Source organism: Pecten maximus, chromosome 19, assembly GCF_902652985.1.
Source record: "Pecten maximus chromosome 19, xPecMax1.1, whole genome shotgun sequence".
Taxonomy (NCBI): Eukaryota; Metazoa; Mollusca; class Bivalvia; order Pectinida; family Pectinidae; genus Pecten; species Pecten maximus.
In genome coordinates, this window is record NC_047033.1 from 7,873,930 (window position 1) to 7,900,837 (window position 26,908).

The 26,908-nt window shown below is 37.3% G+C and overlaps 2 protein-coding genes across 2 annotated transcripts; both read left to right on the forward strand.

The window, feature by feature from the left end:
* The first annotated feature begins 13,078 nt into the window (after positions 1-13,078).
* Positions 13,079-14,258, forward strand: LOC117318091. Its single transcript, XM_033873090.1, has 2 exons — positions 13,079-13,609; positions 14,172-14,258. Exons 1-2 carry the CDS (start codon positions 13,079-13,081, stop codon positions 14,256-14,258), a joined length of 618 nt encoding a protein of 205 aa, XP_033728981.1.
* Positions 14,259-15,034: 776 nt separating this feature from the next.
* On the forward strand, positions 15,035-16,249 carry LOC117318093 (uncharacterized protein F54H12.2-like). The gene has a single exon (XM_033873093.1). It carries the CDS (start codon positions 15,035-15,037, stop codon positions 16,247-16,249), a length of 1,215 nt encoding a protein of 404 aa, XP_033728984.1.
* Positions 16,250-26,908: the final 10,659 nt, after the last annotated feature.

Sequence of the window (26,908 nt, forward strand, 5' to 3'; positions counted from 1 at the left end):
CTTGTTACAGCCTTATCTTAACTGTCATCCGCCGTCCACGTGGTGTTTACATACGTTAGGATTTGCTTCACACCTCGATTGGAAAACAGGGTAAGAGAAAAATAATCATTCACCCCTTTTTGGGATGGGATAGGGGATCTCAACCCTCGGAGGGAGATGGTTAAGTTCTCAAACACTCGGCAAGCCTCGTGTTTGGTAACTTAACAACAATCTGCCTCCTCGGGTTGAGATCCCACTATCTCACCCCCAAAAGGGATGAAAGATTCTTTCATCTTCAACAAGAGGAAACGAAAATGCCTGTCTGGTTGTTTGTTTAAGTATTTACCTCGATGATTCTTTAAATCTATTGAAATCTTCCAGTGCAATATATTTCCCTTTTCGTTGTTAATGTCATAGATTAAATAGGCATTCACAATGTTGTATCGCGTATATATATAACAATTTGAGATAAACTTGTTTGATAACTGTGACAGTGTGTAATGCATATAGGTGAAAATATAATTGTGAGAAATCGTTAGACGTACGTATATCATGACTAATGATACGCTCCAAAGGAGCAAACGGAAGTTACTTAAAGGGACATTCCTTCGTTTGAATAAAGTTTAGGTTGTCAAAATTAACCTTCCTGGAAAATATGTATTTTTTCAAAGTAGTAAATACATTAATACGGCTGTTTTACTCTCAAGATAAATCAGAGTTCTTGAGTATTAAGTGCTGGAAATTCTTAATTCGACCCGAAGTATCACTAATTACCGCAAAGACATACGGTATCTGTATACGATACGCCTTTTCTCTGTATATGTCGGCGTTAATTTCAATATATGTAGGCACAAACACTCATAAAACCATCGTTCGGACATACATGTACATTTCATCAATAAAAATTGTGCATGTCTCTGATGTCCAAACGAAGGTATGCCCCTTTAATGAAGTTTATTAAAATACAAGATCGTCAATAAAAAATACGTTATTTCTACGTTACCATAGGTTGTGGAAAATGTGCATTTACACGAATATTTTTTAAAGTTATTTCTCCGATCGAACTCGTCATATTAAAATGTAACATATACATGAGACTTCAATGTTTATCTACTGAATCTCATTTAAGCATTGAACTGTTACCAAATGGTAGTATACAGTCGATATGAATACAATTTGGGTGACAGATAAATAGAATGTCGCCCGTTAGGGCGACATGAAATATTTATCTGTCACCCAAATTGTATTCATATCGACTGTATACTACCATTTGGTAACAGTTCAATGCTTATATTTACATTCATATATATTTTTTTTATTTACTGTAGCTTAAGACGCGTTTGAATTTGCCGCTTCCCCTATCACTGACGTCATCACGTTCAAATACCGTAACAGCCGAAATTTCCAGAAGGATTGATATAGTCCCTCATGTCGTTATCAATACCAAACACATACAATGGTTTTGCACAAATTTGGCTTTATTTTCTATTTCATATACGTGTGTAGATATCACCAAATTATTCACAATTGCATAATTTCTGATTGTTTAAAATCCAAGCCATTTTTCGGCGCAATGCTATTGGTTAACGTTTAGAATTATTATACCTTATGTAAGATTATTATTATTGGTCAATTCCTAATCGCATGACCTGAAACAATATGCAGTGTCAGAAACAGCAGTCAACATTGCCGTGGGATATTGCAATGTTCCCCGCTCCGCCCGAAAACGCACGATTGTTTCTTACGGAAAATCCCGAACATTGAGAAGGGAGACAATTCTTACAAACGCAACAGTGTAGTTATACATAGACGAAGAGAACTGTACCAGATAAAACAGATTTTTTCACTAGAAAATTTTTCTATTCGGTATAATAAAATAAATAGTGCCCTTGTCTGAGGGGAATATGGAGGATTGTTTCCCCGAGGGAACATTATCTTCCCGAGCCGATAGGCGAGGGAAGATAATGTTCTCGAGGGGAAACAATCCTCCATATTCTCGAGAACATTATCTTCCCTCGCCTATCGGCTCGGGAAGATAATTTTCCCTCGGGGAAACAATCCTCCATATTCCCCTCAGACAAGGGCACTATTTATATAATGATTGAATTTTGAATATTAGCTTATGAATTAATATCACAATCATATTGCTCATTACAAGAGGCAAATTAAAGCTCTCAGATCTGTGCGTAGGCACTTATTGAGGATAATTTGATCTGTGGTAGCTTGCTTTCCATCATTGCTGAAGTCCCGTAATATTTTCTTACTCTACAACTCACTCATTATCTGATCAAATGTTGTATTTCATTACGTTAAGCTGACAAGCCATACAACTTGACTTGTTAGGTTTTGGTCTGAATTCTCCATATAGAGGTCGCATCTCTCGCTGCGGATGTTTGTTTATAGAAAACAATATTATCACCTACTCCTGTTATAAACAAAACTTGTTAGTCTACATTTTCCAGTATGAGGCACCGCACTATGGAACGCCGACATGGTCAAAATTCGAACTGCTGAAAACTAAAAACCGTCGATCCTAAAATTCATTTCAGTTTTTTATCTGGCACGGATAGCTGAAAAATAACAACTAGAATTGTTCACTTTAATCATTTCAGCTGTTGAGGAAAAAAACGAAAATAGCTAAAGCACGGGCTCGGGATTCATTTGACCCCCACCTGTTTGCTGTACAGCGACGCCCGTTGTCATAATAATGAACTTAGTATTGTAACTTTCCTTCGGCTTTGTGCCATGTCTCATTCATGTTGTCTTGACAACAACAATTTCTTGCCGACTGCAGTTGAAACGGAAACAGTAATCAAATAGTGTTAAATGCTAATTATACAGAAAAAGAATAACAATCAAATGACATTTAGAAGTTAGAATATTCAGATTGCAACAAAGAAAGAAGCGTTATATCGTAAGCAAGTATCAATTGATGAAGCAGTATCGCTAACTTTTTTGGTTTGGTTTATTTTTGTTTAACGTCCTATTAACAGCCAGGGTCATTTAAGGACGTGCCAGGTTTTGGAGGTGGAGAAAAGCCGGAGTACCCGGAGAAAAACCACCGGCCTACGGTCAGTACCTGGCAACTGCCCCACGTAGGTTACGAACTCGCAACCCAGTGGTGGAGGGCTAGTAATACAGTTTCGGTACACCTTAACCACTCGGCCACCGCGGCCCCCGTTTCTTGTCCAATTAAAGATATCTTTAGTTAAAATAGAGATATCTCTATTTGAATTAAAGATATCCGTATTTTAAATAGAGATATCTTTAATTTTGTTTAAATAGAGATGTCTTCATTTTAAATACAGATATCTCTAATTCAAATACAGATATCTCTAATTCAATTAAAGATATCTCTATTTTAAATAGAGATATATTTAATTGAATTAGAGATATCTGCAATTACTTTGCAATGCAGATATCTCTATTTCAAATACAGATATCTCTATTTGAATATAAGATATCTGTATTTACACGTGTTTGCTCAGTGCGAAGATTAATATTGAAACACAAAGAAAATAATGATTACTCCCTAATCCTGATCAGTGTTAAACAAACGCTTGTAATTAAATTGGACTATCCGGATCCCATATACCGACAAGATGACGATAAGAGACAAAGTATGTATATATTATTCTTTATTTCTTAGTGGTTTTTTGTTTTTGTTTTCATGTATTTGTTTTGTAGAACTCTTAGCCATGCATTTTGTCAACTATAAATGCATGTTACCAGACGTTATTTTCACAAATATGTACATATATACAAACGGTCCCACCAAACAAAAGCATTCGAAGTTAAACATATTCTGTTGGTGAATGTTTTTGGTCTCAACAGTTAAATATTCCACCACTGAGGGTCCCACCAGACTCACTAAAGTTTTATTTTTTCAAAGCGATAGAGTTTTTCATTTTTTGTGCGTTTTCTTTGCCCAGGTTTACGTGCCAAAGATTGAGTTTGTGGGTTGTGAGACTACCATCCGGTGACTTAGGAATCTTTGCAGTGTGACATTGGAGGCTTTTTTACTGGTGGACTTAACTCGAAGTCCCCATGGCCGTATAATGCACCATGTATTAAACTTTCTTGTACATACAGACGAAAAACATGTATATAAACATTTTGTCATGTCTAATATTTTGTCGCGGTTCTTCAAAGATATTCAGTTCGGGTGCTGGTATTATGTGTTTCCACTGAATAGGAAGCCAGCCAGTTAAGTGTATGTTGTCATTGTGTAAGATTTCGCTGGTCATTATTACTCTTGGCAGAAATTTGTGTATACAAGTTACCCGTGGACGCGTGTGTCCCCTAGGGTCAGTCGGCACGTGGCTCATAGGTGAAGGTATGATAGTATAATTTCTAAATATGGGCCCACATCGCCAATTACTATTTTTCATTATCTGGTAGTTGGTGTCAGAATTAATTCATTGCAACAATTTCTAATAATCAATCTACACGAACTTATATAAAATAAAAATATATTGTGATTTACCTTTTTAAAATTAGTACGAAATTTGGAATATATCATGGGTAGTTATTGTAATCAATACAAAATTAACATTGAAGTTATTCCATTATCATATCATTTAATAAATTTTCTTTTAAATATATACATATTATTTAATTGTTGATTGTTCAATATATTCCAGTACATATAATTAAATTAGTTTGTACGAAGAAATAACCTTTCTATTCTTTCTTGTCGGCTTCTTGTCGGTAATTCTAACTTCTTGTCGGTTCCCGTTCAATGCAGTGAAATTATTAGAAACGAAGATACAGAAACAATTGTATCAATCATGTTCTGGTAATGCAATCATTGTCGATATATACATGTATTACTACATTGTACGTATATTAAATTAGTATAAATCAAGAAATAAAAAAGATCGTATTGTTCATTTTCTTGTCGGCTTGTCGGTAGATTAATTATAACCTCTTGTCGGTAGATCATTTTTTTCTTGTCGGCTCAATATTAACTGTCGCCAACATTACATTAGACAACAAAACAATCCAAATAGATAATAAATAACTAATAAATGAACAAATCAAACATAGTTTTGATAAATAAAATGTGTTTTATCTTTTATTTTCTTTCTTGTCGGTGATTTAAGCCTCTTGTCGGTAGATCTATTTTTCTTGTCGACTCAATATTACCTGTCACAACCATTATATCAGACCACAAAAATATTCCTAAATAAAAAAAATCAACAAATCATAGATTGTTTTAATAAATAAAAACTATTTTATCTCTCATTTTCTTTCTTGTCGGTAATTCCAACTTCTTGTCGGCTCTTGTCGGTAAATCTAGTTTCTTGTCGGCTCTTGTCGGCTCTTGTCGGTAACTAGTGAGACCGTTTATAACAACAATCATCACCTTAGAATAACTACAAATTAGAATGAAATATAAGCATCAAGGATTAGGAATAGCAAGTAAGAATAAGAAATTAGAAATTGGATTGAAATATAAGTATTAGGAATGAAGAATAGCAAATAAGGATAACTATTTACATGTGTCTGGCATTGTCACTATATAGTCTGTTTGAGAGCTCTGGCATTGATGTACGTTTAAATGCCATCCATCACGCGCTACACTTATCAGCGAATTAATACAACACAAACCGGAACTACAATATCCAATAAACATTGTGTATAATTAAGTTTAACGACTAATTATTTTGTCTACATTTTTTTTATCAAAAAAATATGCCATTTGCACATTACGTTGATAATAAAATGATTAACAAAATTGATTTTTTTTTTTAATTTTCCTTGTACTATTTTGTTTGCCAAAAAACGACTAACAAACAAATCTGCTGACTGTCGGTAAGGCGTGAATTATGAATTTTAAATATGAATTATAGCATTTAAAAAAGTAAAAAAAAAAAAGTAAAAGGAATGTAAATATAAGCGTTGAACTGTTTTTGTATGGTATTTATGATCTACTTGAATGGCAGAGCTCAAAATAAGCAGTTCGAATTTTGACCCTGTCAGCGTTCCATACCGCACAGTTTATCCTACATAAAGCTAGACCCTTCGGAGGTTACGAGGATGACTCATCTTCTAGTAATACACATACAATGTACATGGGGACAGTGAATAGTCGTCCAGAGCTACGTTATATATTAGGACTAAGACCACAATTAGCTTCGCTATATGTTTCATTGTAACATTAAAATTCATAATAAATTCCCAAAATCTCATATGCAACTTTCCATCTCACCTGGCCAAGACCAACATCTGAGAAGCAAAATATAAAAGTTTCAACCCAGCATGTTCGGCATTTTCTGGAGATAGCTGTCAAAATGTGTCACCAACGTGGATTATATACATCCGGGTCAGGGGTAGAGGTCAAATTAGGACTCATCACACAGTGTCCTGGAGCACATAATAAATGATCAATATTATTATTTACATCACAAAACCTAGATTGACATCTCTACTATAAATCCACATTAAATTCATCAACAGAAATCAAGTTCAAAGAGGCATTTGATTTGTTTTCCTGAAATACATACATTTTTGAGGGGACTTCATTCGTGGGGCCTGAAGCCGGAAGTACTTAATTGTGGTCTCAGTCCTATTATAGGACACTTTTTTTGTCAAAAACTTAAAATAATTATTTTCATAAACGTTGAGCTATTTGAAATCATGCTGTGAAAACAGAATTACTCTATGACACATAAAACAGGAATTACAGAGATCTAAAAACACCCTATTGACACTGAAAATCAAGACACAATTCTACATACAGCTACTATGTATATTTCTGATATCATGTGATAGATAAAATGTAACAGTTTTTTCAATAATTGAGATATTTCAATTCTGTAAACTGGTTTAGAAACTTTGATATTCCCTGCATATAACTAAATATAGTTTGCTCCCAATTTCAAATTTTAACTTTAATTTTTAAAGAATTTAAAATTTTACTTTAAAATATTCTAATTTTGTTATCAGACTGATATCATAACTGTTTCAAAGCATTAATCAGGTCTCATAAGGACATGAAATAATCTAAATGCAACAATAAAGACTTGCAGTGACCAACCACAGTGAGTGACCACCAATAGACACACTAGCCAGCACTTGTTTACAATTACTGTCATACTGTCTAGCCATAGGCAGAGAAGAGGGGTGGAGGGAAGTGAAGCATAAGCTGGTTCAACTGAGCTCAGAAGAACTATACAGCAAAGTATAAACCTAAAATGAAGAAGAGAACCCTATCGCTACTAGTAGAACAGCACAAAGATCATGCAAGAGGTCCAAGTCTGCTCGGAAGTCTGACTACAGGAGAGGACAGCTAGATCCAGCAAATGCAGGGGAGACAATCAGCTTCAGGATCATCTATGTTGAGAAGCCAAAACAAACTGTTTAAGAGACAGTGGGAAACCTGAAAATAAGACATAGAATTCAAAATTCAAAAACAAATGTGTAACAACAACAAAAAAGTTACATATACAAATATATATGACTACCTAAAGAGGGAGCCTCCCCGTGGCGGTGGTCGGGAATGTTGTGTCTCTGGATACAATAGCTAATCAAAACAATTAAAAAAATTAAAATAAATATGTTTTAGATTTTCAAATCTAACAATCAGACCCTATAGAATACATGACCATGTCAAATATTTAAATAAAAAACAATACAAAAATAATTGAATTGAAAAAAAAATAACATAAAAAATCATTTTAAAATTTAATTTGAAGTTAAATTCATGTTAAATTTGCAAAATAGCTTTACTAACTAATCACAAATATAACTGTCAACAAGCAGGTCAAATTTTAAGAGAATCGGCCAAAAAATGTGGATTTGTCAAATAAAAACATGGATTTCAGGGCCTATCATATTAGGACTAAGACCACAATTAGCTTCGCTATATGTTTCATTGTAACATTAAAATTCATAATAAATTCCCAAAATCTCATATGCAACTTTCCATCTCACCTGGCCAAGACCAACATCTGAGAAGCAAAATATAAAAGTTTCAACCCAGCATGTTCGGCATTTTCTGGAGATAGCTGTCAAAATGTGTCACCAACGTGGATTATATACATCCGGGTCAGGGGTAGAGGTCAAAGTAGGACTCATCACACAGTGTCCTGGAGCACATAATAAATGATCAATATTATTATTTTACATCACAAAACCTAGATTGACATCTCTACTATAAATCCACATTAAATTCATCAACAGAAATCAAGTTCAAAGAGGCATTTGATTTGTTTTCCTGAAATACATACATTTTTGAGGGGACTTCATTCGTGGGGCCTGAACCCGGAAGTACTTAATTGTGGTCTCAGTCCATATAGGGTCTAACTATCTACGAGCAACAAATTATATCAGTGTTTCACTGGCCTTGTGTCAGATAGCACTTCAAGTACTTGCCTAAATACCTACTAGTGTACTACTACCAGACCACTGAGTAACAACAATCCTACGTCGAACAGCGTGGTAAAGGGATCTCAGGTTTGATTACTTTTTACCCATGAATGTCTTAATTTGAATTATTACATCGAATTGTACTTCCTTTCAGAAACCGTGATACCTGCCCCTAACACAAACTGTTTTAAGAATAGACTTGATAAATTCTGGGAAAACCAAGACATCATTTATAATTACAGAGCCGATATATCAATATAAACATTTAAATAGCATTTAATGGAACTGAACACTAACTATTTATTATGATTTGTACATACCTTATATTATTATATCAGTGTATTGTATGTTGAGTCCAGTATAGAGGATCAATCAATCCTGATCTGGAAATAAACTTAACTTTATTTCTTATAAACCATCCTTGCCCCTATATTGATTTCCGGTACATTGTAAGGTGGATCTTATAATCGTATAACAATGTCTGCACACTTTGACCTGCAGGCTTGCTTGAATGAATTGTCCCTTGTGGGTGTAAACAATGGCGGACAGTTTTGCATGTGCTATATATAGACATCGGCGGATTCTCATAATCGTTGCCCTACTTGGAACAGTTCTCGGAATAGTGACACATACAGAGGCTCTATCGATGTTATGGACTCACAGAGAGGCACGTCGGCGGGAAAAGGTAGGTGTGTTATGGACTTGTATTGTGAATTAACAGAGAGGCACGTCGGAGGGAAAAGGTAGGTTTAGTTATAGTGAGGCCTAGGGAAGGGTAAAATTTTCCATGTTTATTTTACTTGAAGCCTTACGGCTCATAAACATACAAGCATAACAACACGTTTATTTCAGTTAATGATAATACATACTATACTGTACGGTTTGATTTAATTTGGCTTTGTATTGATTAACGTCCTAGCTATCAACAGCTAGGCGATCGATGTTATCCTCAGTTTAGCCTGCGATTGGGCACGTGTCTCTATGTATATTTTTCAAATTACGTATCATCAAGCCACAGGATAATTAAAGTACACATATACTAGCTGATTAATCGTCATGACCTACATATATTGACCACTTGTGTCACACTTTCATGATTATCCGTCAGGGTGTTAACGAGATAATTCTCCCATGTTTTACTTAGCCCCCCTGCCCGAATTGCGATTGAGCTAATGTCGTGGTGTGGCGTCCGTCGTCTGTCCACCTTTTCAAGTTCAAGTTCTTTATTTCCTTGAGCCTTACGGCTCATCGCTTCAAGAAATATATACATGTACAGAAATGATACAATACAAAAACCACACACTCGCACACACACACACACACACACCCACACACACCCACACACACACACACACACACACACACAGCCGGACTAACACATACATTGTACAACAGGTAGAGTGTAGAAGGACATTTTTTTTATACTAATAAAAAATCTGTTCTTTGTTTATTACTGTATTTAATATATTTTGCTAAATTTGAAAGATCTTTTTTGTTAACTGTTTCTAGAAGTTGAATAAATTTGTACATACTAGGTTTATTATAATAATATTTCTTAATAAAACGTTTTCTTAGGTCTAAATGAAATTCACATTTAATAATAAAATGAAATTCATCTTCAATGTCTCCACTGTTACAATAGGAACAAATTCTTTGATTTCTTTCTAAGTTATTAAATCTACCAATTTCAATATTTAATTTATGTGATGACAATCTAATTCTAGCTATTTCTTTTAAATTAGAAGTACCTATTGGTTTTGATAAATATGGCTGTAAGTAGAACTTTTCACTAATAAACTTGTACAGTGAACACTTGGAAGATGAATTGATTTTTTCTTTACATTCTTGTATAAATATTTCACATAGTCCACATTTAACAATATTCATAATATAATCAGCTGTATAAATATCCCCATTTTGCCATATATACCCAACACCCATTCTATACAGTTCTTCTTTTACTTCATTCAACCATTCATTCCCGTTTTCTAACATATCTTGATAACAAGCATTTAACACACAGTTATCGGTTTGTTTTAATTTCTACCAATATTTAAAAATTCTAAATTTTCTCACTATTACAAAAGGTAATCTCCCTAATTCTTGGTAAATCATACAATTAGAAGTACTTTTCTTAACCCCCAGTAATCTTTTTAAAAACTGTAAGTGGATTTTCTCTATATCCGGTGCTTTATGAAAACCCCAAATTTCAGCCCCATAGTTAAATATATTACCGACGTATGTATCAAAAACATGTAGTTGGGTTTCAACGTTAAAAAAAATTTCTTTGATACTCCCGAAATTGAAAATAATGCTTTTCTTCCTTGTTCAGCAATTTTTTGTTGAGTTTTCTTAAATTTACCATTAAAATTCATTTGTATCCCCAGATAATTAAATTCATCTACGGTTTCTAATACACATCCGTCATATAACCACTTTTCTTCTTTTCTTGATTTACCACCGTTTCGGAAAACCATTACTTTAGTTTTGGTAGTGTTTACAGTAAGGTTACATTTCTTTGTGTAAAGTATCTAACATTTTTTGCAGTCCCTCGGAGTAGTATAGGTGTCCTTTTAACCCCAACCGGGTCTCTTTAACCCCAACTTGACCTACTTTAACCCAACACCTGCGTGACCTACATAAGTCATTTCCCCTCACGTGACACCTGTGCGATCTTGAAACTTTAACCCCATGACGTCATTGACCCCCTCACGTAACACCTGCATGACCTAATTAACCTTATGAAACCTTAAACCCCAATTTGAGCGCGTCATTTCCCCTCTCACCTGAACCCCTGTGTGATCATGAAACTTTAACCCCAGACCCCATGACGCCATTGACCCATCACGTAACACCTACATGACCTAATTAACCTTATGAAACTTTAAACCCAACTACATTTGAGCGCGTCATTTCCCCTCTCACCTGAACACCTGTAATGCCACTCGGACATGATTGAAATGTTCGCGTACAAGATAAACTGTTAAAATATGTTAATTAAGTTGTCGGTTTGAAAGGTGAAGAAAGAAAATTTTATTGATTGAAACATACGATCCCTTTTATCAACTCAAGGAAGATATTTGTAAACATTCCTAATAAATTATTTTACATCATGAATTGATAATAATCCAATTTATAGAATATATTACTTTTACGTTCATCTATCTAAAACGTTACTTTTAATATGCGTTACCGTACGCGTGTCAGGGACTTGATTTACATAATTGGATGCCGCGGCTAGGTCACACAAAGGAGTCTTGCGGCACACCACCATAGCTAAAAAGGTATCACTTACCACATTAAAACATTAGTCGGCAAGCTATATTTATTTTACAACCTATTAACAACATCTATTCAAGTATTATAATGCGCATATTTCAACTTAAAATTCTTCTAACAAATTGATAACTAAAATGTTTATATCTACAAATTCAAAATGATTTTTCGACACAACAGTATTAACTTGACGATCCGGTATTGTAGTAATTGAAGAAAAATAACAATACTTTAATTAATGAACCCAATGTTTAGAGAGTTTGTTAAAGAAAATCAAATAACTTATGTATATTGCTAGGTGTAACATGTGTGCTTAAGTCATCGGTGATGAAGTAAATATACGTTGTCCTAACAATAGGTCTCATGTACGCCCATCTCTATCGCAAAGTTAATGAGGCGTAACGCTATCACTATCTGTCGGCATAGTAAATTCTATACATTCATAAAACTGCTCAGCTACCTCAAGCTAATTTACATCTCAGTCAAAACAAGAAAGGGGTCCAAATTGGGATAATAATTGCCCCACGACAACCGACAAAATAGACTCTGTTACTCTCGTCAACCCATCCAAAATATGCCGTGAAAAAAGTAAAAGAAAATTATTTAATAGAGAAGAGAGAAAGAAGTATAAGAAAGTCTATACAAAGCGTGTCCTATTACCAGATATGGATACTGTACCTTACGGATTTTAGCTTCATTAATAAAAATGTGTGAACTTGAAATTTTTCTCGTTGTTTTTAGTGTAGTGTGCAAAGATAGTGTTCAACAAACGACAAATGTCACCCGAATCATACGTGCTGGGATATGTGAACTGTATATAAAAGGGTCTTGCACGCAAAAAAACATCATTCTGTGGAAACTGATTAAGGAACAATGATCTCCAGGACGAATTCATTCGACAGTGTCTTCGTACCAGATATGAACGAAAGTATGATGTCCAGTTTAAATTCCGTGTACGAAAGGTACCGTCTTCACGTCCGTATCGTGAAATGTGTTGGAGTACTTGCCTTGATTATATTGACTACGACATCTCTGGCTGTAACAGAAAATATGGCAGCAAAAAGTAAAGAGACATCGGACTGCATCAAGATCGTGACAAATGCTACGAATTCTGAAGCATTACCAAACCTGAATACAACACTGTGTAGCAGCTTGAAACAGTATCCATTACCCGACGGCTACTTTGCTTCCGTGTGTCGATACCAAGGACGTGTACTCGTTGACTTGAGACAATTCATCAACGGAAAAGCCACCATTCGTGGTATTGGCTTAAACACCAGACAGTGGAATTATTTACAGCGAATAATTACCAACATCAACGTGTCCATTAGAAAAGCAAAATGAGTGTATATTGTTTGTAAATAATAATATATATATATATTGTAATCTAAGTGTTTGTTATTATATATAAAAGGAAACAACATAATGTAGCCGCTCACAAGATGTGAGAATGCCTAACTGGGAGGACTATCTCAATAGGATCTGGTACGATACAAAACATCCGGGATCTTTCGCTGGACCCAAAAAATTGTATCAAGTTGTACGTAAAGAAGGAAAGGTTAAAATCGGCATACGCAGGATAACTCAATGGCTTCAAGATCAAGACGCTTACAGTTTACAGAAAGACTTGATCACAAAATTTAAGAAGAATCGAGTAGTAGTAGAAGGAATCGACTCGTTATTTGACGGAGACTTGGCAGACGTTCAAAATTTGACATCGTTCAATGACGGTATTAAATACCTTTTAATACTAATTGATGTTTTCTCAAAGTTTCTATGGGTAGTACCATTGAAAAACAAATTGGGTAAAACCGTCGTCAACGCACTAAAATCTATATTTATAAAAGGAAGAAAAGCAAGTACAGTTCGTTTTGACAAGGGAGCAGAGTTCCGTAATGCGCATGTCAGGAAATACCTGGAAGGAGAAAGCATACGGGTACATTGTACCCAGAATTCCACCCAGGCTAATTACGCCGAACGGGTAATAAGAACACTTAAAAATTTGATGTACAGATATTTTACGTCAAAGCAAACGTATAGATACATCGATATACTCCAGGATCTAGTTTCAAATTACAACAACAGACCACATAGGTCACTGAGTGGATTGTCTCCCTCTAGCGTGAGCAAATCAAACCAAGACGAAATACGATATCTGAAATATTTGGTGCGTAAAAAAGACGTAAAACGCATATCAAGCCAAAAGAACAAAAATCCGTATAAATTTAAGATAGGTGATAAAGTCAGAATCTCACACATCAAACGAACGTTTCAGAGAGACTATCAACAAAAATGGACCGACGAACTATTTATCGTAGATCGGAGATACTTGAGACAAGGTATACCTGTTTATAAATTAAAAGATTTTGCAAACGATGAGATATCTGGAACCTTTTATGAAAAAGAAATGCAAAAGGTGAATGCCGATGCCGAGAATAAATATCGTGTGGAAAAAGTATTGAGGAAAAGAAAAAGATCTGGTACGACAGAAGTGTACGTGAAATGGTTGGGTTGGCCATCAAAGTTCAATTCCTGGATTCCAGAACAAGACATGGTATAAATACGATGGAGTATTCAACGGTTTGCCACAGAAACATGGGAACGCGAATGGTACTGAGGTCTTCGGATAGTCTTAAGTTATACCCGAATAACAATGCAGGGGATTTTCGAATACACCTTTCGAGACCATTGACATTAGATGGACACTGGACGATCTCTCTTATGGAATTAACATTTCATCGTGGAAAGAAGAAACCCTCGTTGTCCAAAGAATATATGATTTGTTGTAATCTTTGTGACGAAACTATGGTAGGAGACGCGGAATTACCCCTACTGAGATCGGTTTACATTAAAAATGCGGGAAATATCATATTCCCTTACCCGTACGAGGTCCCCGTTAGGCTCGGTCAGTTTCAAGACGTCCATGTCTATATAAAGGACACTAAAAACAAACCGGTGTCATTTGATGAAGGAACTCTGTCGGTGACGCTGGTTTTGAGAAAACGTCATTTTTATCAATCATGATTGGATCTCCGTACGTGTCTGACCCCAAGGTTTGGGAACAGTTTTTTAAAGACTTAAAAGAAGGGAAGGTACACCCAGGTCAGTATAGAGGACGTCAAACGGGTGGTGGTTTCGCTGGTATGTACACTAACAAACCGTACATGATTCCTGCCATTTACCAATCAAACAGTGGTACTAAGTTAGGAAAACGGAGCACACCCATGGATGCTGTGCTGGAAAGAGCCAAAGAAGATGTTAAAAAGCCGCCAAACATAACATACCTCACGTACCTATAAATAAGACAATGTCCAAGACGACCACCAGTCTGAAAAGGAAAGGCAAAGGAACAACATCATCTAGCAAAAAAAGGAAAGAAGAACCGATAGACGCACTCTCCTGAATAATGTCTTTTCTCAGTGACAACGTTAACCATATTGGATTACCGGCCGCTCTGTCTATCTTTACCGTCCCACCCAATCAGGTAGCGATAGAAAAAGTCTACTTTTCGGAATGTCGACCTATGTCTTCTTTCAATATTTCCGACGCACCTATAGAAATATACGTACCCGGATCCGGTGACAGGTATATTGACTTACACAAGTCTAGGTTGTATGTCAAATGCCGGGTCAAAAAAGCCGACGACTCTGTTTTAGCCGAGAACGAGAAAACGGGTATCATCAATTTATTATTACAGAGTATGTGGTCACAGATCGATATTTACATGAATGGTAAATTGGTATCCCTCAACACCAACAACTACCCTTGGAAGGCTTACCTGAAAACCATATTGTCTAGTGGAACTGATGCCACAAAATCACAACTCACCTCCCAAATGTTTTACTTGGACGATTACGACATGGACGATGCCAAACCCATCGTATCTGGAACGAACGCGGGGTTAAAGAAGAGGTATAGTTACACCAAGGAAAGTAAGGTTTTCGATATGGAAGGGCCTTTATACGAAGATATCTTCGGAATCGACAAGTATCTTCTTAATGGTGTCGACTTACAGTTAAAGCTATTTAGAAATAAAGCTCCTTTTTTTCTGATGAGTGATGAAACGGATCCCAGTTACAAGTTGGAGATATTGGACGTGGCTTTTAAGGCATGTATGATCAAAGTGGACAGCGGTGTTTTGGTGAATCATGCCAAGTTATTAAAAGACACCACTGCCAAATACCCATTGGTCAGAACGGAGGTCAAGATGAATACTGTCGGATCTGGCGCCGGCTCCTTTATATGGCAGAACGTATGGGCTAATAACATGCCGACGAAAGCCGTATTCGCATTTGTCAAACAGGCTGCCGTGAATGGTGATTATACCAAAAACCCTTTCAATTTCGTCAATTTGGCACAAGAAGTGACCCTTTACGTCAACGGAGAAAGCATGCCTGCTCGCCCCATGAAAATGGATATAGGAGATAACAGGAATAACGTGACCCCCTTCTGCAGCTTATTTGATGTGGCCGGAAAATGGAACCAAAATGAAGGTCTGATGATCAACAGAGATACTTTTACTATGGGACATGCCATTGTACGCCTTCGATCTCGCACCCTCCGACCTTGGAGGGGAGTATATAAACCTGGTGCATCAAGGCAACATCAGATTGGAAGTTAAATTCGAAACAAACACTGTCGAAAATTTGAATTGCGTGGCTTTCGCAACATTCCCTGCGCTCATCGAAATAACCGAATCCAGAGAGGTCAATTACGCAAGACTATGAACACGGAGGTATTATCAACTATGGTAAAAGGTACCTGTTTGAAAGACATTGTGAAGGGGATACATGCTATGAACACACTCCCTGTCCACGTATCGTTGTTTCCCTGCGCATACATCGTAAATACGGATCCGTCATCAAAACCGGGCCAGCACTGGGTTGCAATTTATTTCCGAGATGCTGAAAATGCAGAATTCTTTGACAGTTTCGGACATGCTCCAGATCATTACAACGAACAGTTCATAAACTTTATACAACGTAACACTCATTCGTATATTTGGAATAATGTCACATTACAGCAGAACAATTCTCAAGTGTGCGGATATTATGTTCTCTATTATTTACTAATGAAATGTCATAATTTGTCTATGAAAGATATTGTACAGCACTTTACAAATGACAAGCGAGGCAATGACTCTAATGTTTTTGAATATGTATATCAATACTTTGAATAAAAATAAAATTGTATATGATGCGTTGTTATTTTGTATTGACTATATTACCCCCAATATAAACATCCTGCACAATACTGGCTCCACACGGCTCCACACTGGCTCCACACTGGCTCCACACGGCTCCACACTGGCTCCACACAGCTCCACACTGGCTCCACACGGCTCCACACGGCTCCACACGGCTCCACACTGGCTCCACACGGCTCCACACTGGCTCCACACTGGCTCCACATGGCTCCACATGGCTCCACACTGGCTCCACACGGCTCCACACGGCTCCAGACTGGCTCCACACAGCTCCACACTGGCTCCACACGGCTCCACACGGCTCCAGACTGGCTCCACACGGCTCCACACTGGCTCCACACGGTTCCACACGGCTCCACACGGCTCCACACTGCATCATTACCCTACATAAATGGTCGTTTAAAGTTACGTGTTCATTGTGAATTTTGCATCGGATGTAGAAACATGTCTCAGCATTGTACTTTGTGTGATATACAATTCGATAAAACATTCAACTATAACAGGCACATGGAATCGAAACATAGTCCCGATAAGACATGTATGTGCTCGCTTTGCCCCATGTCGTTTTCGAGAGTAGACTCATTAACTCGTCACATAAAGTCAATACATCCAGAGAAACAAATCACAAATACTGCCGTATCCTCGTGGTGGGAGACAGAGAGTTTACTCCCCTTTACCTCTCCTACGTCTATCCTCATCAGCGGTGCCACACAAAGTGGTAAGACGTATTTCACCAAACGACTGATAGACAATGCAAAGGGTATGTTTACAACGCCACCAGACAGGATCGTTAATGCTTACATGGAATATCAACCCATATTCGACGATATGAAAAACAATGGAGTCATCTTGCATCAAGGTTTACCCGATAAAGACCAGATCGAAGATTACTCTGATGGAGTGGGACACATGATGCTCGTGTTGGACGACTTGATGTTCAAAATTACCCAGTCAGAAGAATGCGTTCAGTTATTCACTGTGACGTCACATCATCAAAACATTACGTGTGTTTACCTGACACAAAACCTCTATCCTCCAGGGAAATATGCGCGATCTATATCTTTGAATTGCATGAACATCGTGTTATTCCGTAACTATCGAGATGCGAGACAGGTGTTGACCTTTGGTTCTCAGATACTTCCTGGTCAGTCCTCTTATTTCAAAGACGCATACGAGAAAGCGACCAGTAAACCTTACGGTTATCTTTTGATTGACCTCTGCCCTCATACGGATAAAAAATATCAGCTACGTACCAACATCTTTCCCAACGAAGACTGTACTGTGTATATCCCAAAGGTATAAAAGGCCGTCGATATCTGGTGAAGGTCAGTCTTGTCAAGATGAGTGGACGTGTAACACAGCATTCGGGTTTCCTGAACTTTTTGTATATCGCTAACACTAAGCAAAGAAAGGGGGTCGTACAATACATGACCGACTCACAACTTGATATATTGGCCTTGATAGCTAAAAATATTTTGCAAAGCAATATCCCAGTCAGTGGTGCTTATATAAAGAAGTTGAAGCGATACAAATTAGTCATTAGGTCTCTTACTAGTCGTCAAGTCAGTCGGACTAGAAAGAAAACAGCTTTATTGAGACATATTGCTCTACTACCACTCCTCATAAAACCTGCCTTGCCTTTAATCAATAACGATGGCTAAAGAATTGATACTGATCCCCAAGTTAAAGTACGAATCTCTCATCAAGAACCCTACAAACGAAATCGGAGAAAAGAACGCTGTATACGAAACCGATGATAACAGTCAAAACACTGATACAGGTGGAATGGAGTCTACCTTGGAATACATTGTCCCTAAAAACCGATTACGTAAAACCTGGGGGCTTTTGAATTTCCTAAAGCAACACCGAGGAAAAGAGTTAAACTGGAACATGAATGGTGAGCTGATTGTACGTGGAGATGTCATTACTGGACCTAACATTGTCGACCTGATCAAAGATGCAGTGTCCAGTCATTCGTCAAAGGAACTCATTGGACAGAAAAAGTTTTACCAAGTGCTGAAAGACATACACACACCCGTTGGATTTATTGTAAAAAAATCACAGAATGGATCCGGAAATATGGTCGTGTCAGGGAAACTGAAAAACGGGCCGCCCGGTTTAAAAGAGAAATTTAAATGGATTCCTTATTGAATAAATTTTATCGATTTAATCCTTGCATTCTTTGTCGTTTGTTGAACACTATCTTTGCACACTACACTAAAAACAACGAGAAAAATTTCAAGTTCACACATTTTTATTAATGAAGCTAAAATCCGTAAGGTACAGTATCCATATCTGGTAATAGGACACGCTTTGTATAGACTTTCTTATACTTCTTTCTCTCTTCTCTATTAAATAATTTTCTTTTACTTTTTTTCCCGGCATATTTTGGATGGGTTGACAAGAGTAACATATTCTATTTTGTCGGTTGTCGTGGGGCAATTATTATCCCAATTTGGACCCCTTTCATGTTTTTACTGAGAATTAAATTAGCTTGAGGTAGCTGAGCAGTTTTATGAATGTATAGAATTTACTATGCCGACAGATAGTGATAGCGTTACGCCTCATTAACTTTGCGATAGAGATGGGCGTACATGATACCTATTGTTAGGACAACGCATATTTACTTCATCACCGATGACTTAAGCACACATGTTACACCTAGCAATATACATAAGTTATTTGATTTTCTTTAACAAACTCTCTAAACATTGGGTTCATTAATTAAAGTATTGTTATTTTTCTTCACTTACTACAATACCGGATCGTCAAGTTAATACTGTTGTGTCGAAAAATCATTTTGAATTTGTAGATATAAACATTTTAGTTATCAATTTGTCAGAAGAATTTTAAGTTGAAATATGCGCATTATAATACTTGAATAGATGTTGTTAATAGGTTGTAAAATAAATATAGCTTGCCGACTAATGTTTTAATGTGGTAAGTGATACCTTTTTAGCTATGGTGGTGTGCCGCAAGACTCCTTTGTGTGACCTAGCCGCGGCATCCAATTATGTAAATCAAGTCCCTGACAGGCGTACGGTAACGCATATTAAAAGTAACGTTTTAGATAGATGAACGTAAAAGTAATATATTCTATAAATTGGATTATTATTAATTCATGATGTAAAATAATTTATTAGGAATGTTTACAAATATCTTCCTTGAGTTGATAAAAGGGATCGTATGTTTCAATCAATAAAATTTTCTTTCTTTACCTTTCAAACCGACAACTTAATTAACATATTTTAACAGTTTATCTTGTACGCGAACATTTCAATCATGTCCGAGTGGCATTACAGGTGTTCAGGTGAGAGGGGAAATGACGCGCTCAAATGTAGTTGGGTTTAAAGTTTCATAAGGTTAATTAGGTCATGCAGGTGTTACGTGATGGGTCAATGGCGTCGTGGGGTCTGGGGTTAAAGTTTCATGATCACACAGGTGTTCAGGTGAGAGGGGAAATGACGCGCTCAAATTGGGGTTTAAGGTTTCATAAGGTTAATTAGGTCATGCAGGTGTTACGTGAGGGGGTCAATGACGTCATGGGGTTAAAGTTTCAAGATCGCACAGGTGTCACGTGAGGGGAAATGACGTATGTAGGTCACGCAGGTGTTGGGTTAAAGTAGGCCAAGTTGGGGTTAAAGAGACCCGGTTGGGGTTAAAAGGACACCTATACTACTCCGAGGGAGTTTCTGCCATTAAAACCATATCATCAGCAAACATAATTAAAAACAAGTTAATAGTATATAACTCAATAGATGGACATCCTTCTGTTAGGAAATTCATTTCACAGTCGTTGACATACATGGAGAACAATAATGGTGACATTATTTCACCTTGGAATAACCCATGGACGTCCGACGTAACGTTGAAAATGGACCCCCGTGGAAAATGGAACCCGGTTCCAGTTTCAACGTTGAAAATGGAACCGGGATGCCTTGGAAAACTGACTCTCCTGTTGAAAATGGACCCCATCAGGTCTCTCTTTTCCACGTGTAGCCTGTTGAAAACGGAACCCGTTGAAAAGTGAGCCACATATATGTTACTCTGAATAACAGCACTGTTATAGGATACAAGTCTGTATACAATTTAACAAGCATGAAATATTGATCGATATTGATTAACAATTCGATCTTTGGTGACCCATATAATGACCTTTGGTATATCTTCAAATTGCAATGCGATATACATATATAATGTAAACTATATTGATCAACATTGATAAACAATTTGACCTTTGACCTTTGGTAACCCATTTTATGACCTTTGGTACAACTTATCACTATGATAAGATATTGATATGACACGTACACGATATTGATTGATATTGATTAACAGTTTGACCTGTGATTTGGTGACCCATATAATGACCTTTGGTATAACTCATCATTGTTATCAGATATGCATATGATATGTACACGATATTGATCGACATTGGTTTTTAATTTGACCTGTGACCTTTGGTGAACCATATGATGAACATTGGTATATCTTCAAACTGTAATTTGATATAATGTAAAATAAATGCGATATTGATCGACATTGATTAATAGTTTGACCTTTGACCCTTGGCGACCCATATAATGACCTTTGCTTTAACTCATCACTGTTATAAGATATGCATATAACATGTACACGATATTGATCGACATTGATAAACAATTTAACCTTTGAACTTTGGTGACCCAGATAATGACCTTTGGTATAACGTGTCACCGTTATAAGATATGCATATGAAATCTATACGATATTGGTCCACAATAATTAAGAATTTGACCTGTGACCTTTGGTGACCCATATAATGACCTTTGGTATATATTCAAACTGTAATATGATATGCATATGAAATGTATAAATTATTGGTTGACATTGATTAATAATTTGACCTTTGACCTTTGGTAACCCATTTAATAAACTTTGGTAAAACTTATCACGGCTATAAGATATTCACATAGCACGAAAACGATATTGATCGTCATTGATAAAACAATTGACCTATGACCTTTGGTGTAACTTTTAACTATATAAGACATGCATATGACCTGTATACGTCCATATTTATGAAGAATCTGACTTGTGACCTTTGGTGTCCATTTTAATGACTTTTGATATAAACTTCAAACTGTTATGCATATGCATATCTTAATGTATGCGATATTGATCGACATTGACCTTTGACCTTTGGGGACACATATAATGACATTTTGTATAAATTTTAAGTATTATAAGCTATTCATAAAACATGTATACGATATTGATCGACATAGATTTGTTCAACTATGTTTTCGGTGAATTATTTATAAACCGAGATCCACTGTAACGTTTGAATATGGAACTGGTGTCATTTTGAAAATCTAATATTGAAAAGGGTTAATATGTTATGGGTCCATTTTCAACGTTGATTTTGGAACCGGTGTCATTTTAAACAACTAATATGGAAATGGGTCAGTATGTTGTAGGGTCCATTTTCAATGTTGAATACAATTATGAAAACGACTTCTCAATCACCAAGAGGCACAAGGAGTTTTTATTGGGTCTGTAGCATGCTGGGATGAAGCGCTACCAAGTTCGTTTACATGCTGACTTTGACCTACTTTCAAGGTCATCGGGGTCAATTAGGCTACAATCATGAAAACGACTATTCAATAACCAAGAGGCAGAGGGAGTTTTTATTGGGTCTGTAGCATGCTGGGATGAAGCGCTACCACGTTTGTATGAATGAATGACATTGACCTACTTTCAAGGTCACATTGTTCAACTAGGCTAAAATCTTGAAACAACTTCTGAATAACCACCAAGGTCGGGTTGGTGCCTGACCTGGCGGTAGAGACCCGTCAACACCAAGGGGGCAGCGCTCGGGGCGTGTAGCTATGGAATGCGATGGAAAAGCTGGACTGGATAAGAAGAATGATCATAGTAATTATCAAATCGAGGGTGATCAAAACGATCAGTCGACGGATAGCATTGATAACATTGAAAATGAATTTGAATTTGAACTACAGGGTGTTAGCGTGGATATCGATATTAACATTGAAACACGTCCAGTGGAAAATGATGGTGATATCAACACCGAGGAGGACATGTGTTGACGTGGCAAAACCGTGGTTCTGTCGGGTATTATCGCTGAAGTGTCAAGAAAGCTGCAGTTGGAAGACCCCACACTCGCGAACGTGAGGAGAAATTAGTTGCATCGGCCGATATATTTCAGGATAACAGAAATGCTATCTACTGGGATAGAATACTTTTAGTAATGATCACGATCAAATTGGAGTCATTCAGAATTCAGAGCGGATAGCAGGTTGTGTTTCCTAAAAGAAGGCTTCACCTGAATGTGATGAAGTTGGCCCATGAAAGACCACTTGCAGGTGATCTGGGTGCAGAGAAATCCAAGGAAGGGGTTTTACAAAAGGCAGCTTTACGAAATGCACGATTTGAAAGGATTTGCCACTTCACCTTATCACCTACAGATCAAAGAAAAAGTCGAGCGCGTTAACGCAACTATGAAAACAAGGAATGGGATGAGCTCTTACCGGTTTTAGCTCACCTGCCCGAAGGTCAAATGAGCATATGCCATGGCGCGGCGTCCGGCCGTCCGTCCGCCAGGCGTCAATTTTTCCATTTAAACAACTTCTTCTCAATAAACAAAAGGCCCAGAGACCTAATATTGGGCTGGTAGCATGCTGGAGTGAAGGACTACCAAGTTGTTCAAATGAATAAAGTTGACCTTCATTCAAGGTCACAGGGGTCAAAAAGGCTAAAATCTTTAAACAACTTCTTCTCAATAACAAAGAGGCCCAGGAAGAAGATATTGGGTCTGTAGCATGCTGGGGTTAAGGGCTACCAAGTTTGTTCAAATGAATGACCTTGGCCTTCATTCAATGTCATAGTCGTCAAATATGCTATTTTTTTTAAACAATAGAGATAAAAGTTTGACATCTGGAACTTATCTTAATTATACATATGAAAGGTGAAATGATATAAAATACTAATTGTAACGGCTAAGAAACCTACCATATTTTACGAATTGTATCTTGAATTAACAAATTATAAATATAACACTATTACAAATCAAATCAAATTGAAAGTAGTCAGAGTCAGTTTCAGCACTTCACATTTTTATCAAAAATTGTCTCGCGATACTTTCATGAACTGGTATTGACGATTATTATTCTGTCTTACAAACGACCATAAGAGACACTTCTCAGTATTTTAAATATGGAATTTTAAGTGAAGTTGTTATCAAATTGGATATCAAATATAATTGAATTCGAGCGCAAACTTGATGAAAGTGATATTTCTTAACAAATCAGTGATTAGTTTAAGTGAACATTAATTATCTTAAAACAATCAGTTGGTGAGTATCTTTATTATGTGAACTCTGTGAATAACTTTTAATGATAATCTAAAAGTGTATAAACGTACTATCGGTTTGAAATATAATACATGTAGTTGTAAATTATGCAAAGAATGTTTCGTGGAATCAGAAATATATCATATAAGGTATCTTATTTACTTTATCAAATATGTTATATGCTATGATATATCTCGTGTAAAACGTAACATATCTTAGAAACAAAACTAAGCGTATACAGTTTATTATTCAAATGATATAGACATGCATGTACTTGATTATACATTGATCCACTACAATGGTAAATGAATTCAAAGTTCATTAGTAAAGAACTACTGTACCAACAATGCCACTGCTACTGATGTCGTGACACGGTTATTAATTCTATCAACACGATAAGGCCGTATTGAATTGTTGCCTACTTTACTGGTCGCATAACAATGCCACGGTACGGTGCTGGCACGGTATACTGACAGTCCCGGTCCGTTATACTGACAGTCCCGGTCGGTGATACTGACAGTCCCGGTCCGTGATACTGACAGTCCCGTTCCATTATACTGACAGTCCCGGTCCATTATACTGACAGTCCTGGTCCGTTATACTGACAGTCCCGGTCCGTGATACTGACAGTCCCGGTCCGTTACACTGACAGTCCCGGTCCATTACACTGACAGTCCCGGTCCATTATACTGACAGTCCCGGTCCTTTACACTGACAGTCCCGGTCCGTTATACTGACAGTCCCGGTCCATTATACTGACAGTCCCGGTCCTTTACACTGACAGTCCCGGTCCTTTACACTGACAGTCCCGGTCCGTTATACTTACAGTCCCGGTCCGTTATACTGACAGTCCCGGTCCGTTATACTGACAGTCCCGGTCCATTATACTGACAGTCCCGGTCCGTTATACTTACAGTCCCGGTCCGTGATACTGACAGTCCCGGTCCGTTATACTTACAGTCCCGGTCCGTTATACTGACAGTCCCGGTCCGTTATACTGACAGTCCCGGTCCGTTATACTTACAGTCCCGGTCCGTTATACTGACAGTCCCGGTTCTTTTTAACGTCAGGATGCATTTGGCACCTGCCGTTATAGTCGTAGGATAATGTTGTTAGTGAGACTTATGTTTCCGGCTAACAACTTCTCTTTTCTGTCATACAAATGATATACATCCGCAACCTGATATAGTTCCTATTTTGATAGCAATTATTGACACGATTTAACTGATGTAAACCGTGTTTACTGCAATTATCTAAAATGAAATATGAATGTTTGGTGTTCTAGACTATTTTAGAGTATAGCTTTAAACATTTTCCTCGTCAGTATATGCAATTTCTTTGGCGTAGGATTACGTAGTTCCGTCTCGATCCTGCCTTGAAAACGAAAGTAAAAAAAAAATCAGTTTGATCGTCGTGCAAATTTACATGCATTTACAGAGAAACTATCCACATGTCTTAGACTCATATGTTCATCATAAGTTCATATGCAGGAACATTTCATATAAGCCTAAAACCAACCCTATTTACGTAGTCAAATGCACCCAAGAATTCCACGAGATAACTTCAGCTGTCACGTGACTCATCACTAGTGGGTTTCATATTCATTTGTATGTCGCTAGAATACGCAAGAAATGTCACCAGGAATTGAAGGCAAGTTGTAACAAACTACATTGCCGTTTTTAGCTCACCTGGACCGAAGGTCCGGTGAGCTTATGCCATGGCGCAGCGTCCGTCGTCCGTCCGTCCGTCGTCCGTCGTCCGGCCGTCCGTCCGTCCGTCAACATTTGCTTCAAATCGCTACTAGTCATAAAGTTCTTATTGGATTTTAACTAAATTTGGCCAGAAACATCCTTGGCAGAATGGGAACAGATTTTGCATAAATGGTGACTCTGACCCCTGAGGGGCCAAAGGGGCGGGGCCCAATAGGGGAAATAGAGGTAATTCCTTTAAATCGCTACTAGTCATAAAGTTATGAATGGATTTGAACCCAATTTGGTCAGAAACATCCTTGGGGGAAGGGGAACAGATTTTGCATAAATGGTGATTCTGACCCCCGAGGGGCCAAAGGGGCGGGGCCAAATATGGGAAATAGAGGTAATTCCTTTAAATCACTACTAGTCATAAAGTTATGAATGGATTTCAACCCAATTTGGTCAGAAACATCCTTGGGGAAAGGGGAACAGATTTTGCATAAATGGTGATTCTGACCCCCGAGGGGCCAAAGGGGCGGGGCCAAATATGGGAAATAGAGGTAATTCCTCTAAATCTCTACTAGTTATAAAGTTGTGAAGGGATTTGAACCCAATTTGGTCAGAAACATCCTTGGGGGAAGGGGAACAGATTTTGCATAAATGGTGACTCTGACCCTAAAGGGGCCAAAAGGGAGGGGCCCAGTGGGGGAAATAGAGGTAATTCCTTTGAATCGCTACTAGCCATCAAGTTATGAATGGATTTGAACCCAATTTGGTCAGAAACAGGGGAACAGATTTTGCATAAATGGTGACTCTGACCCCCGAATGGCCAAAGGGGCGGGCCCAATAGGTGAAATAGAGGTAATTCCTTTAAATCGCTACTAGTCATAAAGTGATGAATGCATGTTCTATAAACAATTCATGAGGTCTTTCAGTCCTTAGAGAGTCTGGACTTCATTAATCTTTAAAGCAGTTGGGATTCCCACACTATAACCATATATAGCATTGTTAGAATTTTACAAATAAAACAAT